The 24,753-nt window shown below is 47.8% G+C and overlaps 1 protein-coding gene across 1 annotated transcript; it reads left to right on the plus strand.

The window, feature by feature from the left end:
• Positions 1-7,651: 7,651 nt before the first annotated feature.
• Positions 7,652-21,414, plus strand: LOC129709345 (uncharacterized). Its single transcript, XM_055655639.1, has 7 exons — positions 7,652-7,838; positions 12,294-12,393; positions 13,427-13,995; positions 15,173-15,295; positions 16,939-17,020; positions 17,832-17,886; positions 19,050-21,414. Exons 1-7 carry the CDS (start codon positions 7,652-7,654, stop codon positions 19,176-19,178), a joined length of 1,245 nt encoding a protein of 414 aa, XP_055511614.1. The 3' UTR covers positions 19,179-21,414.
• The last annotated feature ends 3,339 nt before the right edge of the window (positions 21,415-24,753 follow it).

Below are 24,753 nucleotides of genomic sequence, written 5' to 3' on the forward strand. Positions count from 1 at the left end.
TTTGTTTAAGAAGGAACTACACAGATGCTGGAAAACCGAAGGTAGACTAAAATGCTGGAGAAACTCAGCGGGTGAGGCAGCATATATGGAGCGAAGGAATAGGTGACGTTTCGGGTCGAGAGCCTTCTTCAGACTGAGGGAGGGGGTTACTGTCTTGACACCATGATACTAAGTTCTCTATCTCCTTCCAGTACTCCGTTTTATCGTTGTTCCTGCTTCGGCCAACCACAGTGATGTCGTCTGCAAACAAACGTATGGGGAATCAGTCGAAATTGGCCGTACATTCGTGTGTGTATGGAGTATAGTGCGGGACTGAGAACACATCCCTGCAGGGTACCAGAGAATTGTAATGGAAGAAATGTTCTCAGCCCACCTCTATCTAAATCTATCCCTGTTATACCTGTGGCTACAAATAAATCATGCGCAGGGAGTGTTACTCTGTTTCAAACTTGCGGTATCCATGCTCTAGAGAGCCAGTCTAGGCAGAATTAATTTGTTTCCGCACTTCGAGTGTGGACGAAATTCAAAAATGCAGATACATGTGCTGCAAAGTATAAATTACCCGATCTCGACCTCGTTGCATCTTATTTCGACCCGCATTTCCTCTGTAGCTGTGTCTGCGCAGCTATATTCTGCACACAGTTTATTTTCTCTTGTGCACTGAGTGACTGGTAACATTTGCCTGGAGATAGCACGCAAAGCAAAGTCCCCCCCACAGTTTCCCCATACACGAAAAAAACCCAGCACGACACATGAAAGAAGGATAGAAAATGCCGGGAAACACTCAGCGGGTCGGGCAGCAAGCGTGGGGGGGAGAAGCAAGTCAGGTCGCGGCCAACTGTGAGTCACATCTGCGCGGAGGGAGAGAGTGACTGGTTCCTCCTGATACTGGCCACGGAAACTGAAGTGACCTTTTGAGCGGTCACCATTTATACACACACACACACACATAGACCTTGCATCTAAATGTCCCGCTTCACCTTTTCACCCACTCCGCAGGTCGGGTTGATCTAAAGTTGTTCAGTCCCGCTGTTTACAATTTTCCTTGGAGGGAAGGGGAGGAGGGGGGAGAGAGGGGGAGGGGGGGGGGGGGGGGGAGAAGGGGGGGGGGGGGGGACAACGCGCTGACGGACCGTGGATGATCCCCAGGGGTTGGCGCTCTGGCGAGTCCGCCGCGGTCACCCCGCCAGCCCCAGGTGAGTCCACCTTACACCCGCTAGCGGGGTTGAGAAACCATCCACGAGGCCGGCGGCCGGGCAGTAAGGGCTGGTCCCTCCCTCCATCCTCCCCCTTCCCCTCAGACCCTCCACCCATTACACCCTCCACCATTCCCTCCTTTACGCCCACACGATCCCCTCACACCTTCCCTCCACCCACCATCGCCAGCAACATCCTCCCACGTTCCTTGTTGCCCCACATCCTCGTTCCAACCCTTCCCTTCCTCACACCCTCCCCTCTTCCCTTCCCCCAACCACTCTCTCCTCCTCCTCACACCTTCCCCCCACTCTCCCTCACAACCTCACTCCCTCAATCTTTCCATTCTTTTCCCCCTCACATTCTAAAATCCGTCACTCATTTGAACCGTTACGCTCCCATCCTCTCTCACTCCTCATCTCCCTCACAACCTCACACATTCCCTCGCACCCAGTCCTCAGTCACTCCATTTCTCCCTCACCTACACGGCCATCTTCCTCTTCCTTCCCCCTCCCCTACATCTCCCTATTACCGCTCACAGTCATTCCTCAATCTCACTCCTCTGCCCTTTCTTCTCCTCCTCACCATCTACCTCCCCTCCACCTTTCTGTCCCTCTTTGCTCCTACTCTTCCTTCCCCCTTCCTCACTCCCTCTCCCCCTCCTCTTCCCCTCCATCTCCCCTCCCTCCCTCCCTCATGCTGCTCCTTCCCCACCCCTCACCCCATCCCCCTCACCACTTCCTCCTCATCACCTCCTCCTCACCCTCCCCTCCCTCGCCCCCCCTCCTGGTTTCACACACTGGGCTGTCACACTGGGCCCAGTGAGGAGGTGGGCCGAGGTTCACTGGCTCTTGTTCCCTGGTTCCAGGAGCCGATTGAAGTGTGAAGAGAGGCCGAGAGGATGGAGGGGAGTCAGAGTCGGCGAGGAGCTCCAGACACGGCTGAGCAACTGCGAGCGGAGGTCAGGGAGCTGCTGAGGAGGCAGGAGTACGACAGAGCCTCTGCCCTGCTGGAGGTAAACCAGCCCGTGACTGCCCCTCCCCACTGCCCTCCATCCCATCCCACTGCCCCCCATCCCACTACATTCCCATCCCACGGCCCGTCATATCATTGACCCTCCCCTTCAACTGACCCCTGCCCGCTCCTCTCTTGCTGATCACTGTGCCAATCCTATTGACCACTATGCCCCCACCTCTTCCACTGGCCACCAGACCCCAGTTTCCCACTGAACACTGGACCATCCCCTCGCACTGACCACCAGACATTGCCCCCCCCCCCTCCCCTCCCACTGACCTCTGGCAACTCCCAATTCTTACAACTCCATGTGCTTGATGTTTTCCTCTCCACAGACACTACCTCATCTGCTTTCTGTTTTCATTTCAAGCTCTCAGCCTGTGCATTTTGTTTTGGTTTTCCAGTGTAATTTCTATGTCTCTGCTGGGATCAGTAGTCCCCTGGCTGCAGGGTAATCATTGTAGCCCAGTTTTGACCTTCCTCAAAGACTGCAGCTGTGTGCCATGGAGATGGTGGACTGTGGTGAAGTGTGTGAGGTAGGACTAATTCCTCTGGCACTGCGGCTAATTGCAGGAGTATACCCTCATTCACATCTTGTGTAGAAAGTATCGACGGGCAAATCACTTGCTGCACAGCTGTGTGGCATCTTTCATGAGAAAGTGCAACCTCTACACATATCTTCCAATTATCCGCCAACTTCACCAGAGGCCTATGTCCTGGTGCCCTGTATCCTGTGCAGTCTCACCTGCATAGTCCCAGATATATTCACTTTAAATATTTTGCCATTGTGTATTCTTGTTCTAGGAGTTGCCGCTAGACTCTGCACTCAGAGACAATATTTGGGTCCATCAGTTATGGTCAAAGTTATGCAGCATGGAAACAGGCCCGTCATCCCAGCCAAGATGCCCATTTACACCATCCCTATTTGCTCACGTTTGACCAGCATCTCTCAATACCTTTCCTATCTAAATACCTTTGAAATGTCGTATCTACATCAACCATTTCCTTAGGCAGCTTGTTCCACATACATTAGACGCTCTATGTGAAAAAGTCCCTAATATACTTTATCTTCTCACATTAAAGCTATGCCTTTTAGTTCTTCATTTTCCAGTCCTGGGAAAAAGACAGTGCATTCATCGTATCTATGCCCTTCCTGATATTGAACACCTCTATACGATCACACCTCCACCTCTGATGCTCCAAGGAATAAAGTCCAAGCTTTCTCAACTTCTCTTTTTAACACCATCCATCGAGTCCTGGAAAGATCCTGGTAAATCTTTTCAGTCCGTCAATCAGTCAGTCAGTTTTATTTCCTTCGCTCCATAGATGCTGCTGCACCCGCTGAGTTTCTCCAGCTTTTTTGTGTACAGTCAGTTTTATTCGTCACATTGCACATAAAGTGCAAGTGAAATGAATTTGTCAGCAGCGGTACAATGATAAAGAACACACAATACACAATAAAAATTTAACACAAACATCCACCACAGTATTCATCACGGTGGTGGAAGGCACAACATTTGGTCAGTCCTCCTCCAATTCCCCCCGTGTTCGGGACCAGAGTCCAGAGTCAGTCCAGGATCGGCTCTTCCTCACCGGAGACCGCGGCTTTAGGTTGGTGTAGGCCGCAGGCCGGCGGTCGAAGATTTAAAGTCCCCGCCGCAGCCAGAAGCATTCTGCACTTTCCAGCTTAATTATATCTTTCTTATAGCAGGGTGACCTAAACTGGACACAATATTAAAAATGTGGCTTCCCAAAGGTCTTGTAATATAACATCCCAACTTCTACACTCATTGTGTGAGAAGAAACCGCAGATGCTGGTTTAAACTGAAGATAGACAAACATCTGGACAGGCAGCATCTCTGCAGAGAAGGAATGGGTGACGTTTCGGGTCTGAAGAATGGTCTTGACCCTAAACGTTAACCATTCCTTCTCTCCAGAGATGCTGCCTGTCCCGCTGAGTTACTCCAGCTTTTTGTGTCTACTGTACTCATTGTCCTTACTGATGAAGGCTAGTGTGCCAAAAGCCTTCCTCGACTGTCCACCTGTGACTCCACTTTCAGGGAATTAAATATCTGCACTCCTAATTCCCTCGGTTCCACAACACATCTTTCATTGTGAGAGTCCTACCCTGGTTTGACTTCCCAAATGCAACACCTTACCTGAATTCAATTCTATTCGCCATTCTTGAACCCACATCCTCAGCAGATCAAGACCCCTCTGCAATTCTAGATAACCCTCGTCACTGTCTATGATACCACCTAATTTAGTATTATCTGCAAATTTACTAACCACATCTTGCACATTCACATCCAAATCATTGATATAGATGAGAAATAACAATGGGCCCAGGACTGATTCATGTGGCACATCACTAGTCACAGGCCTCCAGTCTGAAAAACAACCTTCTACCATCAACTTCTGCTTCTTACAATAAAGCCATTTATGTATCCAATTCAGTAACTCTCCCTGGATTCTATCTGATCTAACCTTCCAGTGTAAAGTACCATGAGGAATCTCATCAAAAGCCTTGCTGGAATCCACATGGACCACGTCTCCTGCATTGCCCTCATTGACTTTCTTGGTTACTTCTTCAAAAACCGAAGTTACTATAAGGAATTGAATTGAGAGATCGCTGCAATGAGGCAGAATACAGATGTTACACTGTAAATAACTCCTAGAACATTGTGCGACTGTGGTGAGGGGGTATGGAAGAAATCTTGTGTGTTACATCATGCATTTTTCACATTAGACCTGCAGGATTAAAGAGAAGGATGTGGTCAGATCTCTGTGGTATGAAGTCCAATACATGAAACTGAAAGCACAGCTTGGAAAGAGCAAGTTGACTGCAGTGCAGCGTTTCCGCTGCAGAAAGAGGTACGCAAGGAGATTTTAACCTGCCTGGCCGCACCCAGAGCACAATAACAGGCAGGCAGATCTGCCGAGACAAGAGACTGCACTTGCTGGAACCTGGAGCAACGATCTGCTGGAGGAATACAGTGGGTCGAGCAGCATCTGAGGGTGGAAAGGAATGCTCGACATAGCTCGAGTCAGTTTGTTGACCATTCCCTCCTCCCACTTTCCCTACTGATGCTGTTCGAGCTACTAAGTTTCACCACAGGCAGCACAGTGGTGCAGCGGTAGAGTTGCTGCCTTACATTGCCAGAGACCTGGGTTCGAACTTAACCATGAGTGCTGTCTGTACAGAGTTTGTACGTTCTCTCTGCGACCACATGGGTTTTCTCTGGGTGCTGCACCAATTTCTTCCCACACTCCAAATCCATAAAGGTTTTTAGGTTAATTGGCTTAGAAAAATTGTAAATTGTCCCAAGTGTGTAGGATAGTGTTAGTGTACTTGGATCGCTGGTCGGCATGGACTCGATGGGCTGAAGGGCCTGTTTCCGCACATAATCTCCAAAACTAAAAACTAAGCAGCGTATTGAAGCAGATGTGCCTAGATGTCCCTTCACAGCACAGCTGTGATGCACTAGCAGATGTTGCTTCAATCGGTGACCACAGGCTACTCCCATGGCTGGAAATTCACCGGCAGCATTCATGTTCCCCAGTGTGACGTAGCAAAATTCGTCACGAGTGGGGCAACAACAGCATTTCACACCATGTGGCAGATTGAGACGTGCTCTGCCAGTCTGGTCCCACGCAGACTGGCCCCATGTCAGCACGTGGGAGGACTGGAGCATTGTGGTCGAATGTGGACCACACCGTCCCAAAGAAGGTCACCGAGAGACAATCCCGTATAACCAGGATTCCCTGGGTCACGGTTCAATGTTACTTTATGTAATTTACTTCAAGATGTCAGTGAGGTCCCGACCCTCTGCATTAACCCCCCCCCCCCCCAAATTCCCCACAATTATCAGGCAGCTCATGACCTCACCCCTGACTCCCTCACTACAATTCCTGATTTCCTCTCTCTGCCTTCTCAATGAAGGTTCCAATACCTGCAATAGCAATATACCAGTTCCCACCTATTTCCCGAGCCCACTCCCATACAACAAGTCCCTGTTCCTTTTTTAATTGCCCCTCTGCTAACCTGTCTGGTAAGACCCCGACCCACATCTCGAGACTGCCTTGCACCTTCCTCAACCACTTTGTCTGGCAGCTTGTTCCAGTTACTCACCATCCTCTGTGTGGAAAAAGTTGCCCCTTGGGTCTAGTTCAAACCTTCCTCATCTCACCTTAAATCTAAGCCCTCTAGTTTTAGACTCCCCTAACATGGAAAAAAGATTGCAACCATCCACCTTATCTGTCCCCTTTGTGATTTATATACCTCCAGAATATCACTGCGAGAGTGAAGGTGAGGTACATGATGAAGGACATCTTTGGGTGCCCAATAGGTCTAACAACGGTGCTTCATGTACCTTCCAGGAACCTGCTGCCCCGCACTCTGCGTGTGGAGGAATTCAAGACCAGGACCCTGCCTCGGGAGGCCAGAGAACAGCTACAAGCCTGGACCAGAGGAAACAGTGCAAGTCCTAGTATGGCAGAGCGGGTAAGGAGAGCCCTGATTAGTACGGATGTCATAGGTTATGAGGAGAAGGCAGGAGAATGGGGTTAGGAGGGAGGGATAGATCAGCCGCAATTGAATGGGGTAGTAAACTTGATGGGCCGAATGGCCTAATTCTGCTTCTATCACATGATCATATGATCTGTGTGACCACGACAGGACACTGCAGCCTATGAATTCATTCTAATGAGGAATCAGTGAGGTACAATAACCATGGCAACCAGTCTGCACATAGCAGGCTCTTACAAAAGCAGATTTTATTCTAATTGTTAACGTGGGTGGAACCAGGGAGAAGCAGGGGTGAATCCCATCTCTCCTATGTCCTCCATTCAAGGTGCACACTAATTTCTATCATCATCCCATCAATCTCCCCCCCCCTCCCCCTCCCCTGTCCCCTTCCACCTATATTCCTGCCTCTGACTTTACATTTCACTCCAATTTTTACGTATTTCTTTGTGTTGTCTTTTCATCTCTAGCCTTTCTTCAGCCATTTGACAATCTCCCCCCCCCACCTCCTCCCCCCCCACCCCGGCCCGTATCCCCACCTCTTTGTCAATTTCCTCCACTCACCACAATCAGTCTGAAAAAGGGTCCCAACACAAAATGCCACCATCCATGCCCTTCAGAAATGCTTCCTGACCCACCGAGTCACTCCAGTACTTTGCACTTTGCTCAAGATTTCAGCGTCTGCAGTTCATTGTGTCCTATTTTCCTGCCCACGTTTTTTTGTTTGAGTCTGCTCTTGTTGTCCACTAGGTGAGTGGCTCCTGGCGTCGAGTGGTGTTTGGGTGTATGGAGAATGAGTGGAATGAATCTGTCTTGTGTTCCCGCTCCCTGAGCCAGAACGTTGGCAGCGACATACAGGTCCCACCCTAAGACTTGGTGAAACCCTGACTGGCCCGTATCTCTCTACAGGAGAAGCTAATGGAGGAGACCCGTCTGAATAAGCAACAGATCTGCAACTGGTTTGCAAATTACAGGAGAAAACTCAAGAAAGCCGCCAGCCAGCAAGAGAGTGTTGGAGAGTTAAATCAGAGCCCGGGATCTCCCCAACATTCGATGAGAAGTCCGCAGATCACTGTCGGGGGCAGCGGCAGGCCGCCTGTCTCAGGTAACTCCGCAACTCTAAGATTCGCTATGAATATGTTCTCTCTCCCGGTTCATTCCCCACTTCCGGCTTTTTCTCGGTTTATTTCCCACTGATCCCCATGTTCTGATCCCCCTGGTTCATTGCCTGGTTTTCATTTGATTTGCCACTGCTAGGACTGTGTGCACCAGTTCTAACCCATCCCCTTCCATCGATGCCGCATTCCCAATCAGGACCTCTCCCCTGGTGGATTCCCCATTCCCAACCTTCCCTTGTTCCTGGATGATCCCCCATTCCCGACCTTCCCTTGTTCCTGTAGGATTCCCCATTCACAACCTGCCTTTCTCCTGCTGGATGAGCCATTCCCAAAATTCCCTCTCCCTTGGTAGATTTCCCATTCCACACCTTCTCACTCTGGTGGAATCCCATTCCCCACCTTCCTTGGCTGCTCTGAATTCTCCATTCCAACAATCCCTCCTAAACAAAACACAGAATGCTGGAGTAACTCAATGGGTTAGGCAGCATCTCTGGAGAGCTGATATTTCAGTTTGGGACTATTCTTCAGATGGAGGGCCCTGACTTGAATCATCCCCTTCTTCATGTATCCCAGAGATGCTGCCTGACCCACAAACTTTGTATTAAAAAAAACCCCCAGCATCTGCAGTTCCTTGTGTCCACATGTTCCTTCTCAATTCCCAACCTAGATTTAGGGGTATTGTCACATTACCGAGATACAGTGTAAAGCTTGGCTTTGCAATATCCAAGCATATGAGATATACTATACCTAAAAACAATTGTCAAACTTAAGTACAGCAAATAGAGTAATGGGGAATAAACAGCGTGCAGGATATAGTTCTCATCTTCTTCATCTTCTTTTCGTGTCCATCTTGTTACAAATGTTGGCCTCGCTGTCATCGCTCTTCCTGAAAAGGACGCAAGCTTCCGGCGACAATCAGTGGGACCCATCGCCTGTCACAATAGATGATGGTGGTAGCAGAATTAGCTCAGGATACTTCCAGTTTCCAGCCCCGCGACGTGGATGCTTCGGCTATGGGGCCAGTTCTCATCGTTTAAGTGCATCAGTTCCATAGACAAAGTCCAACGTCCACAATCGTACAGTATCCTAGTTTATAGAAGGACCATTCAGAAGTCCGATAACAGAGGAGAAGAAACTTATTCCTGAGTTTGGTGGTGCACGCTTTCAAGCTTCTGTACCTTCTGCCAGACAGGAGCAGGAAGAAGGGATGACTGGGGTGGGACAAGTCTTTGATTATGTTGGCTGCTCTTCTGAGCCAATGTAAAATGTAGATGGAATCAATGGTGGGAAGTCTAGTCTGTGTGATGAACTGGGTCACCTTTGTCCAATTTTCCCTGCTCCCTTTAACCTCACCCAGTTCACACCCCCACATTCACTTTATCCTCACCAGGAGCCCTTTTCCTGCACTGTCTTTAAACTCTCCAGTTCCCATTCCCACGCTTGCTTTAACCTCACTGGAATCCTGTACCCATGCTCCCTTTGACCTCACTGGGATCCTGTTCTGACACTTCCTTTCACCTGCATTAAAAAAATAAACTCAAAGTGGTGTATTGAGGAGTAATATTCTATACTCCAGAAAATCTGGTGGTGCAAAAGGCTGGAATCTGGAGCAGAAAAAAACAAATTGCTGGGGAAGCTCAATGGGTCGGGCAGCATCTGTGGAGGGAAATGAACAGGGTGGGAGCTTTCTTCAAGACTTCCATTCACCAGTCCCAACGCTATTGGATATTGGGGGTTTTATGGTCTATATATTTCCCTACAAAGGGATCTCGGACTAAAGCATCGTGTACCAGATGTAATGTCACCAGGACTTCATGTAAATGGAGCAGATATCTCTACTGAACTCTTTTGCAGTGTTTGTAATTGCTAATTGGTTGCTATACCTCTATTCAACGCATTCAACGAGGCTTTCAAAACAAGTTTGAACCTTGAATTCATATCTACAGCTTTGAATCTAAACGCACGCTGAATTAAAAATTCTTCCTCGAGTCACCACTGGTTCTTTGGCCAATCACCTTAAATCCGTCTCTTCTCACTATCTCGAGTCTTTTTTTCCTGCATTTTGATTGTTTTAACAGCTCCATCCAATCTCACCCCTCCAATCTCTCTTCCAGGAAAACCACGTCCCTCACACTATTGTGCAGAGTGCCTGGCGACCTTGCCTGCCCATTCAGCTACCTGTTATCCCCCTGCTCATTGAATCATCCACCTTGGTTATCCACCAAACTGCTCAATGCTTCAGCGAGTTTAAAGGGAGCATGGGCGCAGAGCTCATGCAGGTTTGAATTAGTACTTGCTGTAGCGAGTCCATTTCACCTTCTTATCTGTTTGGGCACTCCCTTACTGACTTATTTTCACTCCAGTTCTGTGGCTTCTGAAGAGACTGATCTTCTTGTGTATGGCGTGCACAGCCCAAAGTTGTAGGACAACTTGTTCTATTTGATCTTACTTGATTGTGCACACCAAGTTGATTGCATTCATCGAAACAGGGCGGACCACGTGAAGGTTGCAATCTCCCACTCCAAGTGACTGATGAGGGTCCCACAGACTCTGCCACAGATAGATTCAGTCAGAGAGAGATACAGCACGGAAACATACAATTTGGCCCACCGAGTCCGTGCTGAGAATCAACAACCCATTTACAGTCATCTTAAACTAATCACATTTTTGTTATTCTACTCACATTTTCATCAACTCCCCCGGAGTCAACCTACACACTTTACAGCAGCCAATTAACCTACCCACCCATGCCTCGTTTGGGATGTGCACCATGCTGTCACAGGGAGAATATACAAACTACACACACAACATCTGAGTTTGTGATTGAACCCTAGTCTCTGGCACAATCAGGCAGTGGCTCTACCAGCTGCCTCATCCGTGCTGGACAGTTTATAAGAAACCCTGTTCTTTTTGCTATTTGTGCAGGGCTTTAGTGTGGTCCTGGTCCCAGGAATCAAGATCTCATTGCCTTCGTGGCAGCTGCTTATTCACCGTGAGTGGCCGTGGGCCAGAAATCACCAGGGGTCACTGGCGATGATTGAACTTTTGCCCCATCTGCCCAGTAGTCTCTAACCAAGATGAACGAGGGAACACAATCCCATCCGGTGTCAAACTTGGAGGCACCATGGTCTGTAATGTGTAACTCTCTGAGCTGTGCTTTTTCAGACTGGCAGGACCTGGTCCCAGCCACCCTGTCTTTGGGGTACCCCATAGACTGGGTGGATGGGACCCAGGCACAAGCTCCCTGCACAAGCTCGCTCAACTTTTTTGTTGAAGTGTAGTTACTGGGAAAAAAGCCAGATTATCCTTGGCATGCTCCCACAAGAACACAGCCAGTTAAATCATCTGTCATGCAGTGATAATGGCTGAGACGTGAATCTCGGGCAGCAGAGTTGTGCAGCAGGTAGTGCTGCTGCCTCACAGCTCCACAGACCCAGGTTGGACCCTGACCTCAGGTTCCTGTCTTGTGTGTTAAGTTTGCACGTTCTCACTGGGTCTTTTCCCATGTGCTCCGGGTTCCTGGTAGGTTCGCTGGCTACTGTAAACTCAGTGCACTGAAATGCCAAATGAATCAAAGGGGAATTAGTGGGCATGTGTGTGGGATTGTGCCCCTGGATGCTGGCAGGCTTCAATCATGCAGAAGTATCAGCCTGAATTGTGCCCAAGTCTGTGGGCTGTGCCAACTATGTAAACCTGGCACCGAGCCCACTTTTGGCCCATATCCCTCTAAACTTTTCCTGTGTGTTTCATAGCAAAAGGATTTGAGTATAGGAGCAGGGAGGTTCTACAGCAGTTGTACAGAGTCTTGGTGAGACCACACCTGGAGTATTGCGTACAGTTTTGGTCTCCTAATCTGAGGAAAGACATTCTTGCAATAGAGGTAGTACAGAGAAGGTTCACCAGACTGATTCCTGTGATGTCAGGACTTTCATATGAAGAAAGACTGGATAGACTCGGCTTGTACTCGCTAGAATTTAGAGGATTGAGGGGGGATCTTATAGAAACTTACAAAATTCTTAAGGGGTTGGACAGGCTAGATGCAGGAAGATTGTTCCTGATGTTGGGGAAGTCCAGAACAAGGGGTCACAGTTTAAGGATAAGGGGGAAATCTTTTAGGACCGAGATGAGGAAGACATTTTTCACACAGAGAGTGGTGAATCTCTGGAATTCTCTGCCACAGAAGGTAGTTGAGGACAGTTCATTGGCTATATTTAAGAGGGAGTTAGATGTGGCCCTTGTGGCTAAAGGGATCAGGGTATATGGAGAGAAGGCAGGTACAGGATACTGAGTTGGATGATCAGCCATGATCACATTGAATGGCGGTGCAGGCTCGAAGGGCTGAATGGCCTACTCCTCCACCTATTTTCTATGTTTCTATGTTTTCAAATAAAACCAGAGTATTTCTGTAAACTGTTATGTATAAGGCTCTGTTCTTTCCCCAGATAACTATACTGCCGAGCATTTTGAATGGATTAAAAGTGAACCACAAACGAGTGTGATGGACTACACAGCTGCCACAAGACCAGGACTGTACATCCCACAGTAAGCGACCCAAGCCTTTGTGAATAGTCTAGTGTCAGTGATTGAGTGGGGAAGAGCAGAGAAACTGTGTCTATCCAGAGCCGCGGGTGATGGAGGCAACTATTTCCTTCCTGTTGGGTGAGGGTCACCCTCTTTGGACCCACCTTCCCTTTGAACAGACCATGTTGAATCACCTTACTGCTAAATGCCAAGCCAGATCTTCATTTCAGTTGAAGGGAGTGATTAGGGTAATATGTGTATTCACTGGCCAGTTAGATAATATCTCAAGTTAAAATATTGGCTGTTTGAGAAGTCTTCTTGGTTTTTATCTCACTAAAGGTTGAGCAGAAAACTCAACTTTGGCCAGTTCCCCACTGATACCTCCCTCCAACAGTCTGACTCTATCCCAGTTACTGCCTGCTATCCTTTCTCAGTGGCACAGTTGGTAGAGCCACTGCCTCTCTGCGCTGGAGGCCCAGGTTCAATCCTGTTCTCCGGCATGTTTTCTGGAAGCTCCGGTTTCATTCCAAAAACATTTGTGTTGTTGGTTAATTGCCCACTGTATATTGGCCCCTGGAGTGTAGGTGAGTGGTAGAGTCTGGGGGGAATGTGGTGGGAATGCCGGGAAACTTAAAATGTAGGATTGGTGTAAATGGTCAGCATGGACTCGACGGGCCAAAGGGCCTCTTTCCACACTATATCTGTCTGTCAATATATGACAGTGACTGGGACGGCACACGGAGCATGAGAGAGAGATTGAGAGATGGTGGGAACTTGAACTGAATTTTCTGTAATCAGTCTGTGTCAGTACCAGACCCGGCAAAATGTGTCTGTCTTAGCTTCAACGTTTCCGAAATTGCTACCTTTTTCTCGCAGCCTCTTTGGGAAGAGGTTTTTGGGTTTCTCTCCTTGTGTGAAGCTTTCAGGTGAAGTGGGAGACGGGGGGGGGGGGGGGGGGGGGGGGGGGGGGGGGGGGGGGGGGGGGGGGGGGGGGGGGGGGGGGAATATTCTGTGTGTTTCTGTGACTGATGCGAGTGTCTTGTTTGATGACCAGGTGTTGTACCACAGGACCACCCTCCCACCAGCTCTTCCTGCCTGAGACCGACCCTGCCACCTTGCTGAACGCAGCCTCGGGTTACTGGTGCCAGTCGGCGGAAGCATCCCACAGCCTCGCCCAGCCGCACGTGCCCCTCTGCCCCTGCATGTCGCTGGCCGTGAAACTTGCACAGGCCCCGCCGTTGATGGTCACCTCCCAGCCGGCCTTTCCCCACAGACTCTTCGAGACAGCTCTCTGGTCCAGCGGGCAGTTTGAGAGTGCAGCAGCCCTCGAGCAGTTCTACCCGAGCCAAGATCTCCTCCATCAAGGCAGCTGGAGTCTGTGCAACAGGGGCCAGTTGTCACCACATGATGCCAGCCCCTTCCACCCGTTCAGTAACCTCTTCCTCACTAACATGCAGCAGTCGGACGTCAGAGAACTCCTGAGGGAGGAAATGGTTAATGGCAGCTATCTGCACATGATGTGCCCGGATATTGGCAATGCCAACCAGATACTGCTGGACGGGAGCACTAAGGGGGATTCCAGCTGGCCAGGGCTCTTGCCCAGTAGTGCCAGCCATTACCAAGGTAAGGACAGGATAGATGTTAGTCTCATGGACTCTTTGGTAAAAGTATTGTTTGATGCGAAGGTGAACAACCCCAGTCGATGCTGGACTATTGTCATCTCAGTCAGTAGAGCGCAATAGGGCTTCAACAGGTGAATCTCCGCCCCACACTCTCCAACCTTGCACCCACTTGCCTCTTCTCTCTGCAGAACCTAATTCAATGGTAGCAGCACCATCATGGATGGTACAATTGAAACGTTTTCGAAACATCAGGACGAGAAGCATCTTCTCTGCCATTCAAGGGAATCGTGGTTGATCTTTTATCGCTGCGCCACTTCCTTGCACTAACCACATGTCCATCCATCCCCATAATATATAAACATCAATCCATCCCTTCCTTCCACATCGTCAGTAACTGAGCTTCCACGCCCCTCAGTGTAGAATCTAATGTTACAGCTACAAAGTGCAGATAAAAGTGCATGCACTGCATGAGGTAGATTGAGGGATCGGGCCAATAAAAAACACAAGAACAAAATGTGCTGGATGTATTCGGCAGCTGAAGCTACATCTGCGGTGGGAGAACAGTCCGTTTCAGGTCAGTCGCCCTTCCCCGGTCTTAAGATGCATGTGGCTGGGTGGAAAGGTCAACTGTCGAGAGGTTAAATATTTGAGCAACTCAGTGACGGAGGGGATGATGGAGCAAATCAGTGGACATTTGGCCAATACAGAAACATGCAGCCCTAGAGGAGGAGACCGTCGGGAGTGTAAAGGCAAGTGGGGTCCAGGCAGATCAACATGGTCAGGGAGTAGATAGATCAGCCACGGAGAATGAGACTGACTGACTCTTGTACCAAGCTCCAGTTTATTGCTGAAGCCAAGTCTCTGCGGCAAGAACCAACTAAAACAAAGGCAGGAGGGGGCCCTTTCAGCCCCTCAAGCCTGCCCTCTACTAAATGACCAGGAGCAGGAGCCTTGACTATCGCTATCAGCAGTGTGTCTGCCCTCTGTGAGACTGATGGAGCAGAATAGTTGGTAGTAACTAGTGATCTCTGGCACCATCGCACCTCATCCACATTGTTGGAAATATCTTTATTAATTGTACTCCCACCCCTATCCTGAGCATCCTCAACCATCATAAATGTTGATTCCTGATATACTTGTGTGAGGGTGACAATTGTTCTGCGTGTTTGGTCCATTAGCTCCTTTACTCGATGGAAGATTCCTTGCACCTGGAGGGTTTGGTGGTCCTGAAGAGAGTGAGGCAGGGACTGAGGGAATGCCGCTCTGTGTAGATGGAGATGGAGCCGGGAGCTACAGAGGAGGTAGAGTGTGAGAATCTTTGTGTTCCCGTTTTATCTTTCAAAGTAATTTCCATGTCCACATAGAACACTATGATTGGAACAGCCCTTTGCTATTGATGGAAGATCCGAATCGATTAGTCTCGTTCATTGGTCATACTGTCAGATCACATGGAAACAGGCCCTTCGGCCCACTTGCCCTGGCCTATCAAGATGCCCCATCTACCCCATCTACATTAGTCCCACCTGCCCCTGCCTGGCCTATATCCCTCTAAACCTTTCCTATCCATGGTACCCTGCCTGTTCAGGCACTGAGCCTCATGGATCATGTTTTTCCCACTAGTTTTAGACGCCACTGCTATTGGAAAAGACTGTGGCTATTCACCTTATCTGTGCCCTTCATGACTTTATAAACCTTTATAAAGACACCCCTTAGCCAGTGAAAAGGGATTATGTACCTACACACCCAGGTCTCTCTGTCCCACAACACTCCCTAGGCCCCTGCCATTTACTGTGCGAGTCCTGTCTGCTTTGTCTTGCCAAAACACAACATCTCACGTTTATCTGAATTAAATTCCTTCTATCATTCCTCGGCCAATTGGCCCAGATGATCGAGATCCCTTTCTAATGTAAGATAACCTTCTTCCCTATCCACTACACCACCAATTTTAGTGTCATCTGTAAACTTACGAACCATGCTGCTTACACTCACATCCATTTGTTAACATAAATAATGGATCCAATACCTGTAACTATGAACCTCTGGTGAACAGATTGTGATGCCTAGAATTGGACCTCCTATCCTCAGGATATAGAAATCGATGTGTGATGCAAAGCCAAGCCTTTGCAGTGAAAGTGATGTCCCCGCGCCCGTCACTGCTTAGACTCCTCAGAGCTGAGCTCGCCTTTAGTTCCCCACCAGGGATGATGTTGTAGTAAGCTCAGACTGTGGAGAGCGTCGGAGCTAAACCTTCCTCCTCTCACCCTGATGGACTCTTAATGCAAAAGCCATCAGATTCAGGCTGGTGACCTCACTCCCAATGATGAATGAGTTCAGGGGTCCCGAGGCTAATTATGGCACCTCAAATAGTTTTCCACGGGCAGTCACGGTGGTGTAGCGGTGGAGTTGCTGCCTTACAGCGAATGCAGCGCCGGAGACCCGGGTTCGATCCCGATTGCGGGTGCTGACTGTACGGAGTTTGTACCTTCTCCCCGTGACCTGCGTGGGTTTTCTCCGAGATCTTCGGTTTCCTCCCACATTCCAAAGACGTACAGGTTTGTAGGTTAATTGACTTGGTAAATGTAAAAATTGTCCCTGGTGAGTGTAAGATAGTGTTAATGTGCGGGGATCGCTGGTCGGCGGGCCAAAGGGCCTGTTTCCGTGCTGTATCTCTAAACTAAAAAAAAAATGAGCTGAGCTGAGACCTGTTACATGAATGCAGGGTGAGAATAGAAACCTGTCAATGGTTCAGTGCAACTTTCACCAAATAATGCAGAAACAGCTTTTACTGGCTGGTATTTGATGAGCGATGAACAAAACACAAGGGCCAGAGGGTTTATTCTATTGGGCCGTGCAATGGTTTATTTTTCTACTGTGTATACCATGGATGTGGTAGTTAACTCTGGTCATTGGATGACTGATTGCCCCTATGTAACACTTTACACAGGTTTAAACCAGCCATCACAAGCAACCTTTGGAGAATGCAGTCCACAAAGCAACGTTGATGGTGTGGAGATAGATTGCAGGAGGTAAGATGGGGTTGAGGACAGAGGAAGGCATGGAGCATCTTTGAATTTGTTTTTCTGTGGATTACTTTATTGAAGTGAAAAATCTGATTTTAATTAATATATTTCATTCTCAAAAGATATATTTTTTAATACAAGTGGAGAAGTAGAGATGAAGTCACTAGGTCGCTCTTCACTCACCATATCCATCACTGAAACTTGCCTCCTTGAGTCTGCTCTGCCATTCAGTGAGATCACTTTCTTGCTTGTTTCCCACAACAGGGTGGTACTGAACCTAATCTTCGGTCTTGAAGAAGGTCTTGGGAGACGGGGCAGGGATCTGTGCTGGTGCCTTGGAAGCTGTGAATCAATATGACCTTAACCTCTCAGGTGGGAGCAGTCCAGGAACAAGGCAACCTACACAGATATCAGCCAACACAGATATACCTCTCTGCTGCTCAGGTGCTGATTGAATTGTTTTGTGTTTAAATGACACTCGTTAAGGAGTCGGCCTTCTTCCTGGAAGTTTCTTCACATTGTACTGCTCATCTCCTTCCTATTCACCCTGTATATTCATCTAACAAAAGCGACACGTCAGGTGGCGTTGCTGAGCTCTGTCCCAGTGAGGCCGGCTGACGCCATTCATTCATTCAGTCAACATTTTTATTCCGTCACGCTCTTCATAAACTCTCTCTTGTCTGCTTCCATCAAGACTTCTGGTGTTTAAAGTACCGAGCCAGTTCAGCACACTGCCATCTTACTCTCATTTTATAGAGAATGGGTGAAATTTCAGGGAGCAGTAACTATTTGTCTTGTTTTTCTGTTGTGTTCGCAGGCTGACGTACGTAAAGGTTGAGACGGAAGTGTGGTGCCATCCCCAACACAGCCAGGTCCGTGTATAAGCTCAACTCTCCCCCCACCTCGTGATGTTGCCTACTTCAGACGCTGTAGTTTTCACGTCACGAGCTGGACACAGAGGCAAGCTCTTCCCATTATAAACCCTATTAGATCCTGCACTCCATTAATAAAACTCCTCATTATTCCAAAAAATCTCCAACCTAGTTTCTTGACCTTACACTGCCTTAAATCACGAGATCTACCTCCTCCCTCCTCATCTTGAAACAAGTGCAGAGCGCCTGGGCTTTTTTTGCCACAAACTTCAGACCTGTTCGTCCAGCTGCCTCTGTGCTCTCTCCCTTTGTCTCACCCCAAGATCGCCCCCAAAATACCCTTCTGCATTTGCTATGAATTCCTCTCTTCTTTCTCTTTAACCCCATGAGGCACCCCCATCTCCCTACACCCTACTGCCACAAACTTTATGCCAAGAAACTTCTGCCCCTGTCCTATCTGTTCCATTCCTCATACCAAATCCCTCAGCCCCAGCTAAGCATTTTTGGTTTAATTTATCTCCTAATGTGAGAGTCCCCACTGTTAATTAATGTACTGAGTTGTGGTTGAATTAGTCGAACTGCTGCTCCCGGAATCAGGAAACTGTTTGTTCACATCCCGCTCCAAAGACTTGAGAACAGATGATACGCTCTCTCTGGTCAGCACTGAGGGCCTGTCGAAGTAGGTGTCTTTAACATCAGAAGAGTGGTGGAGTTTGTTTGATGTCCCAGGTTGACAATATTTCCATGTTGACCAGACAAACGAAGCAGACTTACCAAGCGGTGTTTGCTCGTTCTCCCTTTGACCCTGTGGGATTCCCCCAGACATGCCAGTTTCCTCCAATATCCCAAAGACATGTGAGTTCACAGGTCATTTGGCCACTGTGTGTAGTTGAATGGTACAATCTGGGGAGAGCTGATTGGAATGAGGGCAGAATCATATGGAATTAATGAAGCAGTGGAATAAATGCAAGCTTAATGGTTGGCACGAACTCAATGGGCTGAAGGGCCTGTTTCCATGCTGTACGACTCTATGGCATTGAGGGTGGCTGGTTTGTGATCCCTGCTGATACCCACTGTTGCTCTGCATAGCTGGAATGGACCCACACAGGGACTGATGTGGATCAGTGACATGCAGAATGATGTTCCTGTTCTGTGTCTTCCAGGTTCAGCAGGACACTAACCTGGACATAGCAGCACAGGCCCTGATCCAGCTCTCCCAGATACCCATCAGCAGCCTTTCAACACCGGACGGCACTGCTTCCACAGACTGCCAGAGAACATGGGAGCCGTAAGAACACAGCAAGCAATGTCCTTTATCTCAGTTACCCTGGGAGTCAGGAGAGCTTTATCTGTGTGAGGCAACACTCTTCAGGATCTGCCCCACGTGGCTGTGTGACCAGCCAGTAGGCTGGTGCTGTGAGTTTGAGGAATCCACTGTCCATTGAGAACACAGTCAGCAAGCGAGTGGGGAGGAGGCCATCAGTCTGCATTCACTCTAACTGGTTGGTCGTAGATCAAACGACCTTCGATTTACATGGAGAGCAGAGTCCATTTAGAGAACGGAGGAGCCAGAACTTACGACGGTAAATGCAGAAGGTTCCCCATTGAAACGCAACTGGTTTTGATTTGATTGATTGATTGTGAGAATAATTACCTACAGTCGCCGTTCAGAAAAACAATCTCAACGCCTCAATAAACTGGTCACTGGGCTTGAGTGCCAGTGGAGTTACCCAACACACCAGCTCCAGTTGGGACAGTATTGTCTAGAGGGAGGTTATATGACACATTGTCCCTCAAGTGGATTCCTTTAAAGGCACTGTCATTTTCCTCTCCCTTTTTCTCCATGATCTCGCAACTTTTCTTTTTACCATTCCATTTTACACAGGGCCATTTCAAACATAACTCCTAAATCCTTGGGGAAAAAACACTCTTACCTTTTCATTTGGTTTACCCATAAACACCTGGGGCTCGCTTACAGACCTTCCTAACACCGTTATTCCTTTTCAGTGCACCCTGGCACTATTGAAGCTGAAGCAGCCCCTCCACAGTGAACCCATCTATGAGGCACAGATATCTATTCACACCCTGTAGCATTCTTGGTGCCTTGAGTGCCGATCCCCACATTCACCTACATTATGGGGCCCTCGTGCAGAGCACGCTGTTGGTCTCAACTCTGGCCAAGGATTGATTGCTTTGTTTTCCTGTTTCACATTTCACTCGTTCGGTACAGACACATATTCAAAGATGACAACTTACCCTCATATCAATTTCTTGACTAGATAGGTTGCTCTGATTTCAAATTCCATGCCCCAGTCTACCTCAGCAATTGAAACCTCTTCAACTAGCCCACCAAAATGTTACAATCCTCTGCCAAATACCATTTGCTTCGGTATTACTGAGAATACAGGCACAATCCAAGCAATCTCCCCTTGTACTTATGTCCGAGGATGACTGGTGATAATTTGGTGGGTTTGTACAGTTGTGCTCCCAGCCCAGTAAACCTTGCTTCAGGTATGGTGCCCAGAACTTTGCATGATAATCCAGCAGTGACTTCAGGGTTTAGTGTGATTGCAACAAAACGTCTTAGTTATTCTGGTCCTGTTTGATTTCTATCCTTTATTTGTATGTGGCTACTTAATTTAATATTCTGTAGAAACAAGCAACTGCAGATGCTGGTTTACAAAAAAAAAGGCACAAAGTGCTGGAGTAACTCAGCGGGCCAGGCAGCATCTCTGGAGAACATGGATTGGTGATGTTTTGGATCAGAACCCTTCTCCAACACTTTGTGTCTTTTCTACATGAATGTATTGTCTACTTAGACCCCCATATCTCTTTGGACTTCCAAGATTCTTAGCTTTTCAACCTTTGGACTAATTTCCTGAATTTCCAAAATGAATGAACCAATACAAATCTGTGTGGAAACACAGCTGCCACAGATCTGCCCATTCACTTCATCCATCCATCTCCTTTTATGATCTGGGTGCTTTGTGTATCATACAGTACCACTCATGTACAGCAACAGAGAACTTGGATTTATAATGGCACATTAATTCTGAGGTTAGTTTCAGAGGACAGAACTTAGTGGGTTTTGATGGTTAGTTTTACACTTTGTCACACAAGTTAACTGATGTTTTTAGTATGTTTTCTGAATGTTGCTTAACTTTTAAGATACATCAACTCTCAACTTTTAAGATCCATTTTCATTGACCAGTATTTGGAGTGTGTCTTTGGCACAGAATGAGTGTAGAGAAGAGTGAACCTATTTGTGCGTTTGGAGTTTAATTCTCTCGTTGCAGAATGAGTGGGTGGTGGGAGGTAGCTGAGGCAGAACGTGGCTGTTTCCCATTCACTGTAGATGGACACGCTCCAGAACTGTAGGTACTAGCCTCAGGGGTCCACCCACCTACCTCATGACGGCTTGTTATTGATGGCAGAAAGTATATATTTTAAATGTTCTGAATTAACATTTTGTATTTATAAGTGTTTTCCAAACCTTAATCTGAGCCGATGTTAATAAAGTTATTGAAGGCCTCAGTGTGGTTTTGAAATGTTCTCAAACTTCACCTGGAAAACTTAGATTGATTTGCCCCGTTCCTTCCACATGTCGCGTGCAGTCCCATGTGGAATCTACCCAGTCCTTTGCAATTGGTGAGAAGCTTTGAGTTTGGCCTGCCCCCAGTAATGTTTCCATTCGGAGCACCCAACTCTGTTCTTGTCTCTAATTCAGAGATTGTGCACTGGGCCTTCTAGATGCATTTCCTTGGTCAGATGGTTTCATTGTCTAGACTAGCATAGAGTTCTACAGCAGGGTGCAACTCATCCATGCTGACCAAGGGCTGATGCATCAGTTCCTGCACTCTGACCTATGTTCTATGTCTACATGCCAACATAGCACACATTGTCATATTTACATCTTATGGCCGTTGAATGGGAAGGGTCTTACACCATTTGCAGGGGGTTGGGTGGGAATACTGACTACTGTGGCAGAGTGGAAGAGCAGAGGTTGACCATGGATTGCTGGGGTGAGGAAAGAGTATCAAGCAAGGCTCAGGGTAATCTGGGGCACTCGGGGGGATGGGATCATGCTTGGGTAGGGTTGGGAGATGAAGGTGGGCGAGGTGGTGAGATCTGCTCAGCTGGTGGTGCAAACACTGGGCAGGTTCCACTGAGCTTCGGCTGGGGCCTGGCGTTGGGTTGGTACCTCAGGACATCTGCAGAGTGAGGAGAGGTAGAGTGGGGTGGAGTGAACAGCTTTCTACTTGAACAGGTCCTACTTGAAAGATGATGGGTGTCTTAAACTCCCTGCCAGCGTCTGGGTAGGGGTTGCATCCTCTTTAGCTGATGCAAGGTTTGTGCGGTTCTTGGGATTAGATTATGCAAGTGAATGCAAAATGTACACGCTCTCATTGTGTACGAACAGCCAACACATGGTCTAATTGTAGGTTTGCTTCCACACACAAAGAGGACCCAAGTCAAACCATGGGGACACATCCTACTTATCTACAAAGGAAAGGGGGTCAGATTGCAGGTTGTACACAAGATGGTTGTCCCACAGGAGGGAGGTTCTGTCCCTCCGACCCTGTTGGTGCTGAAGCTACCATGTTGAATCTCTGTAGTGGGACTTGAACTTCCCACTCAGCAATGGTGCTTTCATTTGAACCAATCCTGACAAAATGGCAAAAGGGACACATGTTGCCCAGGAAAGTACACACTAGATTCTTGACCAGTGCCGTTAGTTATGCTGCAACTGGCTTTTCTCTCCTGAGCTACAAAAAGGAGGAATGTCCTGATCAGCATTCAGTTTGCTTGTCGAACAGCATGGGGTACGTTGGGTCAGGATCAGCATCTTAACATGATCAGCATCTTAGCCTCACCACACCAGCGATCCAGGTTCAATCCTGACCTCTGGCGCTATCCACATGGATATTCTCTGCGTGCTCCAGTTCCCATCCTCATCCTAAAGATGTGTGGTTCAATAGTTTAAACAGCCAGTGCAAAATGATGCTAGTGTGTGGGTGAGGAGTAGAATGTGGGGGGAAGTTGATTGAAATATGTGGAGAATAAAATAGAATGGGAGTTTGGTGGTCAAGAACGAACGGCCTGTTTCTGTGCTGCATGTATGAAGTCTTCTGCAGGAAAAGTGACTGCTCAGGTGTGGCTACCAGTGCAGTCACAGCTCTTGAACATCAATTCCAGGCGTTGACTGCACCGCACCAATGGACAAATTGATTGCCCAGGATCCAGATAAGGACCAACAAATCAATCGGCATTTTAAATAATTCATCAAAGTGCAGCAAAGGCTGGCTGGAACCGCTGTCTGAAGATGAGTCAACTTGAGGCTCAGCAAAGAGTGAAGAAAAATAAATAAAAGGGAATGATTTCACTCATTTTAATAATGCAAGGATTCTTAATTCAGGGCTCCACATTGAAATGACACTGCAGAGAAAACTATAATAATTGTAAATGGGAAATTCTATTAACTGCATCAATCCCCAGCCAGAGAACAGTGGGGTAAATAATAAATTGTGGTGGAAGAGAGGGATCAGGGAAGACAGGACGCAATCCGCAAAGGCTGTAGGACTAGAAGATAATGTGATCAAGACAATGTGAAGAAATCTGCCTTCTTCAGTCAAGCATAGAATATAAAAGCAAGAAGGCCATGATGGATCAGTTGGGTAGCAGTTTGTACAGAACTTGGACACCAGATCACAGGCTGGTTGTGAAACAAGGGCGGCAGGGACAGATTTATGAAGCTATTGCCAGGGCTGGAGGATTACCTGTAAGAACAGGCTCCTCTGGCTAGGGGTTTTTACAGAAAACATCCCCACATGGCCACACAGGGCATGTATTGATCAAGAACAGAGAAATCTGATTATTTCTAAATAGCTTATTTTAGCCAGTATGGATACAGTGGGTGAATGGCCTCATTCCGTGTCATTGATTCAGGAACATCAAATTATGAGAGGGCCAGGATGGGTATCAGAAAGGAACAACATCTCTGGGCAAAGACGTCAATAACTAGAGTGTCAAACTGTATGTAACTGATGAAAGGATAATGACAGGCGCATTGGCTAACAGGTGGTAGCAGAAACATCCCCACATTGGAAGTGTGTGCAGGTGAACATGGTTAGTGATCAAGGGTTGGGATAGGGTGGTACAGTGGCACAGCGGTAGAGTTGCTGCCTTAGAGCGCTTGCAGCGCCAGAGACCCGAGTTTGACCCCGACTACGGATGTTGTCTACGGAGTTTGTACGTTTTCCTCGTGGGTCTTCTCCGAGATCTTCGGTTTCCTCCCACACTCCAAAGACGTCCTGGTTTACAGGTGAATTAGCTTGGTATAAGTATAAATTGTCCCTAGTGTGTGTAGGATAGTGTTAATGTGCAGGGATCACTGGTTTCTGCTCCGTATCTCTAAACTAAACTAAACTAAACTAAAAAAAGCGACGTTATTCCTGAATAGCTTCTTTGGCTCAGTATGGTGACAGAGGGTGAAAGGCCTCATTTCTTGTCATTTATATCTATGATTCAAACAGGAAGAATGTGTGGGTTCTTGGTGCTGGTTATGCCTCAGTCAAAAGAAATCTCGTCAGAATATGTGGGTTTTGAGCCAAGTAGACAAACATTACAGAGACTCCATCTTCTGACTACAGGAGTAATAAACTCAATCCTTCCTACTTTCACTGATGGACATGAAAGATCCATTGGCATTGTTTGGAAGAAGAGCAGTGAGATTCTCTCCAGCAGACCACAGTTAAAGTCCCTGAAGCAGATTGGATGGGACTGAGCTCCTCTTCTGTCAATGGTTCCGCGGGGAACCGTGAGCTGACTGCAGTGTGCACATTTGTGCAGCATGATCTAATGTCCACA

The sequence above is a fragment of the Leucoraja erinacea genome, chromosome 25 (genome assembly GCF_028641065.1).
Source record: "Leucoraja erinacea ecotype New England chromosome 25, Leri_hhj_1, whole genome shotgun sequence".
In the NCBI taxonomy this organism is placed as follows: domain Eukaryota; kingdom Metazoa; phylum Chordata; class Chondrichthyes; order Rajiformes; family Rajidae; genus Leucoraja; species Leucoraja erinaceus.

Bases quoted from the DNA above. Each gene is read 5' to 3' on its own strand.
- LOC129709345 (XM_055655639.1), top strand. From the start codon at position 7,652: ATGGAGGAGACCCGTCTGAATAAGCAACAGATCTGCAACTGGTTTGCA. The intron at 7,839-12,293 runs GTAACTCCGCAA...TTCTTTCCCCAG, and splicing joins CGGCAGGCCGCCTGTCTCAG to ATAACTATACTGCCGAGCAT. The intron at 17,021-17,831 runs GTAAGATGGGGT...TTGTGTTCGCAG, and splicing joins GTGGAGATAGATTGCAGGAG to GCTGACGTACGTAAAGGTTG.